Source organism: Oncorhynchus clarkii, chromosome 6, assembly GCF_045791955.1.
Source record: "Oncorhynchus clarkii lewisi isolate Uvic-CL-2024 chromosome 6, UVic_Ocla_1.0, whole genome shotgun sequence".
NCBI lineage: Eukaryota > Metazoa > Chordata > Actinopteri > Salmoniformes > Salmonidae > Oncorhynchus > Oncorhynchus clarkii.
This window is the reverse complement of record NC_092152.1, coordinates 33555628-33562364: the sequence shown is the minus strand read 5'-3', so window position 1 is coordinate 33562364 and position 6737 is coordinate 33555628. Positions and strand designations below refer to the sequence as shown.

At 43.0% G+C, this 6737-nt stretch overlaps 1 protein-coding gene and 1 long non-coding RNA gene across 3 annotated transcripts; one reads left to right on the top strand and one right to left on the bottom strand.

The window, feature by feature from the left end:
- Positions 1-635: 635 nt before the first annotated feature.
- Positions 636-5058, bottom strand: LOC139411036 (3-ketoacyl-CoA thiolase, mitochondrial-like). Of its 2 annotated transcripts, XR_011634557.1 has the most exons (11): positions 4910-5031; positions 4143-4309; positions 3912-4040; positions 3297-3413; positions 3008-3155; positions 2632-2807; positions 2296-2425; positions 2097-2167; positions 1742-1896; positions 1301-1506; positions 636-1004 (listed from the first exon to the last, which is right to left on the bottom strand). XR_011634557.1 is itself a non-coding variant. In XM_071156827.1 (10 exons), the coding sequence occupies exons 1-10, from the start codon at positions 4923-4925 to the stop codon at positions 1422-1424; spliced, it is 1194 nt and encodes a 397-aa protein (XP_071012928.1). In that variant the 5' UTR covers positions 4926-5058; the 3' UTR covers positions 636-1421. The 2 variants fall into 2 exon arrangements, 1 of the variants encoding a protein (XP_071012928.1); XM_071156827.1 differs by having other exon boundaries at positions 636-1506; positions 4910-5058.
- Positions 5059-5122: 64 nt separating this feature from the next.
- Positions 5123-6727, top strand: LOC139411039 (uncharacterized). The gene is made up of 3 exons (XR_011634559.1): positions 5123-5304; positions 5828-6122; positions 6222-6727. It is a non-coding gene; the product is annotated as an uncharacterized lncRNA (long non-coding RNA).
- The last annotated feature ends 10 nt before the right edge of the window (positions 6728-6737 follow it).

The following is a 6737-nucleotide window of genomic DNA, read 5'->3' as shown; positions in this document are numbered from 1 at the left end:
GCAATAAGGCACCTCGAGGGTTTGTGATATATGACTAATATACCACGGCTAAGGGCTGTTCTTACGCACGACGCAAATCGGAGTGCCTGGATACAGCCCTTACCCGTGGTATATTGGCCATATACCACACCACACCCCCTTGTGCCTTATTGCTGGATATAGCCGGCTAAGGGCTGTATCCAGGGACTCCGCTTTGCGTCGTGGTTAAGAACAGCCCTTAGCCGTGGAATATGGCCATATACCACACCTCCTTGAGCCTTATTGCTTAATTAAAACACATAAATGCTGTATTTGTATGATAAAATAATAAATGACTGAGTCGTATTTGTAATTTATAGAGATACATTTTATGTTCGCTTTTAGCACTCATGATAAAATAATGATGAGCTGCCTTTGAAAATATACTGTATGTATCCATACCAATCTGTAGAGACTCATATCAGTTTTTCTCAAAGGGTCAGTTTCCAGGATCCAGATTACGGTGGCGTTCCAGGTAACCTACATTGCTATACTGATGTGGTTCCTGAGAAAAATACTTCTCCAGGCATTATGACATCCCAAAATGGGAGTATTATTGCAGTAGGCCTAGTAAATAATATTATTTAAAGAATATGAACAACAATCCTACACAAATGTATTGATATTTTTTTTATTTTGAAAAATCAAACAAATCTTAAATGCAACCTTGCAGTTTACATGTTAGCACACGTACATATCTAGGGCAATGGTGATCCCTGCGGAGTGATAATTCATATTAAAATGCAAGGCAAGAGAGAGGCTGTAAGGAAGAGGCAGAGATGCTTCTCTCTTTCCACAGAAAGCAACTTCACCCAAACTCAAACCACACTTCTCATCTCAATTGTTAATATGCTACAGCGAGAGGTAAATAGTACAACCAATGAGCTAGCACTGTTATCAAGGCAAAGACAAAGACAGTCCCTTACAAAAAAAAAAACAGATTTAGCCCTTCAAATTCACAAGGCCTCTTTAAGCAGATACAGACAGTATGGTTTCCATACATAAACATTTAGAAAAGGTAAAAGGAATATGAAGTATACGAGGGAGTTTATCACAGACATTTGGGTTACAAAATACCCTTGTTTCTGTGTTTAGGTAAACAGCAATCATTTTCTGGAGTAATTGACGAGTGACGAGATCTTGTTTATTTCTTCGAGTGTAGGTGGTAGAGTCTTGGGATGTTTCAAAGTATGCATCAAACATACAAAAATCTTGAGGGGTGGATATTCTTACATTTCAAGTCGATGCAATCCGGTGTTTAAACTCCACATTGGACAAAAATCTTAAGTCGCATTCGAGTGTGTATATGGCATGTACTCTATTGGGTATGTAGGGTGTGGTGTATTTTGAGTTTGGATGGTATTGAAAGTACACTTCTGAGTGTGCATGGTTTGGTCTCTTCCTCAGTGAGTGTTCTCTATGATGATGGCGATGCCCTGTCCACCACCGATGCAGGCTGATCCCACAGCATACTTTCCCCCAATCCCCCTGAGAGAAAGAAAAACACAAATTAATCATTAGACCACTTCTCTGTGACATAACATGAATAGCTCAGCCATTGAATTGTGTCTTATTTTTTTCTAGTTAAAAGCATTTGCCTGTTACTTCACATGAGACAACAATGAATTGTTCCGATTTTATTTGACAATTTTTGTCTACATATTTACAGAGTGATAAGAAGTGATCCGGAGTAGTAAGAAGACTACTGGTGTGGTGGGGTTACCTGAGCTTGTGGACCAGGTGCGCAGTGATGCGTGCTCCTGAGGCTCCCAGGGGGTGCCCGATGGCAATGGCCCCCCCATCGGCATTACTCTTCTCTGGGTCCAGACCCAACACCTTGGAAACCGCAAGGTACTGAGCAGCAAACGCCTCATTCACCTGAGAGAGAGCAGAGGGGATAGAGAGGACAGGAGAAGACAGAGCAGGAGAAAGACAGAGCAAGTGAGAAGGAGACAAAAGGAGGAAATCAATTATATCAGGTAAGCTGCATGACCCAGAGTATACCAAAACAGAGCAACCAAATATCTGCCACTTTCTGCATCAGTTCCTATTTATGAACATAAAACAGACGAGTATACCTCCACCAGATCCATGTCTTGGAGGGTGAGACCTGCTTTTTTCAGGGCTTCAGTGATGGCTGGAACTGGGCCTGATGGTGGAGAATGACAGAACCTTACGAACAGAAATCACTTGATGGCCATGCTAGAAAGGCCTATATATTGGGATGTATCATATGTTTTCATCAAGTACATAAGCCATTTGTTGTCAGTCACCCACCGATTCCCATAATGCTTGGGTCACATCCGGAGACGTGATATGCCACTATTCTTGCCAATGGGGTGAACTTGTGCTCTTTCACAGCTTCCTCACTGGCTATCACCAAGGCAGCAGCTCCGTCTGACACGCCCTGTGGAATAGGAACAGAACATGAAGATTAGTACATTCAAAACTAGCACACAGGATTTACACCCAGCAAACTAAAATGATCTGCACTCCATTTAAAACCGGTGTGCTTGGGGACAGATTGAATGTGATACTCTGTTAGTAGAAGATGGTAGGAACTGGGTGGAAGAGCTTGGGTCCAGAATTGAATCGGTCTTATTTAGTACTCACTGATGCATTGGCAGCAGTGACTGTTCCTTCCTTCTTGAAGACAGGAGGTAGCCTAGCCATCTGCTCCAGGGTGGTCTGGGGGCGAGGGTGCTCGTCCTGGGTCATGGGTACCTTGCCCTTCTTAGCCTTCACATCAATGGGCGCGATCTCTGCCGTGTAGTGGCCCGCCTCGTGGGCTAAGGTTTAGAGAGCACACAGACAAACTCAGGGATGTGGTCAGCATTCAGATGGAAATCTGGAAAAACAGTTTATTGTCATAGTAATATGCCGTTCACTGTCATAATATTTCTGAGGGCAGATAATCAGGAATCCCTGATTAATCAAGGCAGAGATTGTAAACATGTGAGCTTAGTTAGGGTAAGGGTTGATTTCTGACCTGCCTTCCACCTCTGCTGTGTCTGGTGTGCGTATTTGTCACAGTCGTCTCTGCTGATCTCGTATTTCACTGCCAGGTTCTCTGCTGTGATGCCCATGGGGATCTTAATGTGCAGGTCAGTAAGTCCCGCCCACAGAGTGTCCTCCAGCTGAGACAAAAGAAAGAGAGAACACGTTAGCTTAGCCCTTGGCATTGGTTCAGAGCAGCTGTTAGAGGGCCCTTATGGTCAAAAGTGACAAAATCTATACCCATTTGGTATTTTATCTCTCCTCATTTATTAATTCAATACCTTGAGGTCGAGTCCGAACTTCGTTCCGAAGCGGACGTTGCGGACAGCATACGGCGCCTGGCTCATGCTCTCTGAGCCTCCACACAATACCACCTCTGAGTCCTTCAGACAGATTTCCTACAGACACAGACAGGGTCTTAAAGAAGACAAATGGTACAAGGCTGCTAATGTTCCTATGCCATCGGCAGAAACTATGCACCTACAATTGACCTACAAACAATGAAATGGTGGTATGAGTTTAAAAAAAAATAATTTAAAAACACATGGGGGCGTGGGGTGACCTCAATATACTTTAAAATGACAAAAACAACTCAAAACTTTGTAGAAATGATAATGGACCTATATTCATACCGTTTATTGACTGTCCAGATCACTAATTATCACTGCGCACAGTCAATGGAACTACATTCAAAGTTTATTGGCTCTCCAGCTCAGGAAGCATAGAAAACTCCCAAAGCACTAGAGGACAATTTTTAGCACATTTTGACAGCAAGAAAATAAAACCCTTTTTCAGTGCAGCCCTCCGGACCTTGTTGAAGACCTAATGTAGCACCTGTAGCAAAATGAGTTTGACACCCCTGGTGTAGAGTCTCAGTGTTTATATGTCTACTATACCTGAGCTCCATTGATGATGGACTGAAAGCCAGATCCACACAGGCGGTTTACGGTGAGAGCAGGCACTGGGATGGGCACCCCACACCTCAGGCCCACGTGACGGGCGATGTATGGAGCATCTGCAGAGCTCTGAAGGGAAGGAGATTGGGAGAGAGAGGTATAGTCAGCTCAACCATTTCCTTCCTTGAGTTTATCCTTGCCTCTGCTTGCTTTTTGGAGTTTTAAGCATACCTGCATGACATTTCCAAAGATGACACTGTTGACAAGCTCGGGTGCCACTCCCCCGGCGGCGAGAGCAGCCTTGGAGGCATGCTCTGCTAGGTCTGTTGCACTGTGGTCTTTCAGAACCCCGCCGTAGGTGCCAAACGGGGTCCGCTTAGCAGACACAATAAACACACCTGGATGGAGAGAAAGAAGAGGGTTTGGGTGTGAGGTGACTAATCCAGCTTTACTGCAGCTTTAGAGTTGTTGATGACATCATCTATGTGAATATCTAAAGCAATACAAATATTTTACTTGAAAAGTGCTGCCTTGCCTAGATTCACTGCTTTAGAGTCCTATCATAATCTACTGCAGTGCCATTGTAATTATCTTGTAACTAAGAAATGCCACGGTCACCTTTAACCTACATTCATCTCCAACTCACCTAGCCGATAGAAACGTTAACGATAGAGAGGATTACCTGACAGTTGTTAAACTATGTGACAAGACAACACTTAAATAGCTTTGTTTACATATAGAGACAGACTGACAGCGGTCATTCGTTCATTGAATAGCAACAGCTCCAAAGACAGGAACAAATTAATCAGCTCAAAATTGATTGTTTTGATAATCTATGAACACTAGCTATACTTTACCAATTTTCGGGAGTCACCTGGTTATTACACGCAGTATGCATAGCTGCCTTTATTTTGCAGAGCAAGCAAAGCATGTTCATAGAAAAGCATGCATTTCGTGGTGAGTGCGTGGTTTATGCTAAATATCAAAATATAACTTACTTCTGATAAGTGACATATTATTGATTCCTCCTCACGTCCACGAAGGTCAGTGTATCTGTGGGAATTTAAGGGCGCTTTCTGCCAAACCCTGGCAAATCTTGACCTTTTACCTAAATAATGTGTAACTAATCATTGAGACAACAACATTCGATACAACGAACGTTTCATGTTCAGATGGTACTGGAAGGATATTTTTAAATGGTTACTGATAGAATATTTATTCCGTGATGTAGCTATGTCTATTCTAATGTTACCAATTTTATATATCTAACGTAACCAGATCAATGTTACAACAATGGGATCGAAAGTGTCCATGTTGAAACTCGAGATGAATGTACGTCATTCTCTCCATTTTCAAGCAAGGAGGCAGCAATGATCACATTTGCTGATACACGGTAATAACTGTTATTTGACGTGTTTAAACACGAGTCATATAGTATAGCAATCATGTATCTGGCTGTATCGCGTACCCTGTGTATGGTATTGTCCCGACAGACTGCGGTGGCAAGGTGAGTTGTAACACCGTGTGCATAGCTAGCAACGTTGTTACAGCAGTTGAACATGCTTTATTCTACATGTAGCTAGCTACATATTGTATTTAATTCTCTCATAGTTGTTGTCCAGTTGTATGCTAAAACCTGAGCCAGTTAGCTAGCTAAGTTATCTATTCACTGCAGTGCTGTTACAATGGCTAGATTTAGCTAACTAGTACTCCCCTTCCTCTGACTTGCTATGTTCTGAACAGCTCTTTGATTGGAGTGAATGGTCAAGTCAGACAAGGTCCTTGTTGTCTACAAAGAGTTTGTTCTCTGGTGCACGTTAGTTTCAGTCGTCTACTCTGTTTGCTATTGGCACCATTTGTTATAATTGCACTACAGGCTCAACTCTCACTCATTCTGCCTATGTGTGCCATTACAGGGCGGAGCCAAAGAAGAAGAAAGTGGACCCTCGTAAAGAGCACTATTAGTGCAATCCAAATGCATTGCTCTGTCCTAATGTACACCTGAACAGGTCCTTACTCTATTTGTTCATTTCCTCTAGGGTGTGCTGTGTTCCTCAGCTTCCCTTTGAGGAGAGTGAATAACGGGCTCTACTGCTTAAGGAGTGGTCCTGCTACAAACAGATATGTGATCTTGTAAGCCAATGTTGGCTTACATGGATCAGCCCCATGGATCAGCCCCGTTAAAGATCCTTATTTAGAAGCAAAAAAACAGTGAGCAGACAATTACTGTACCTTCTTTGCAGACATTTTGTTATAACCAGTTCCTGTGCCACATTTTAATTTCTTTCCACCCTGCCCCTCTATGAGCAGACCCAGCACCGGGTTGAGATGGAGGCAGTAAGTCTGGCTGTGGAGGCCAAGTGGGATGCTCTGGAGGAGCTGAGCCTGGAGTGAGAGGAGCTCTACAAGGCATCACTGAGACCAAACCCCCTGCTCTTCCCTTTCAACCACCAGGGATCCAGCTTCACGAGGCACCTGAGGGCAAATGCAACATCAAAGTTTACACCCAGTGAGTGTAACACATTGTGGGTGTAATACGTGTTGACATGGTTGTTCATCCATGTTTTCACATGATTTGAACAGACAGACAAAATATTTGACGAGGATGTTCATGAAAGAAGATAAACATTTAAGCTTGCTCAGAACAATGGCCCGGGCACCATTAGTGGGTGTATGTCTCATTCAAAGTAAGGGTAATTTAACTGCTTTACTGACCATGACCTATTCATCATATTGACAACTGCCCTAGCATGGATACACAAGTTTCTATTCACACTCATGAAGTGATTCACATTCTGTAGTGTGTGTGCTCTGTAATGTTATATT

Bases quoted from the DNA above. Each gene is read 5' to 3' on its own strand.
- LOC139411036 (XM_071156827.1), bottom strand. The intron at 3,156-3,296 runs GTATTGAATTAA...CTTTTGTCTCAG, and splicing joins AGTTCGGACTCGACCTCAAG to CTGGAGGACACTCTGTGGGC. The intron at 2,168-2,295 runs GTGGGTGACTGA...CTCCACCATCAG, and splicing joins CCCAAGCATTATGGGAATCG to GCCCAGTTCCAGCCATCACT.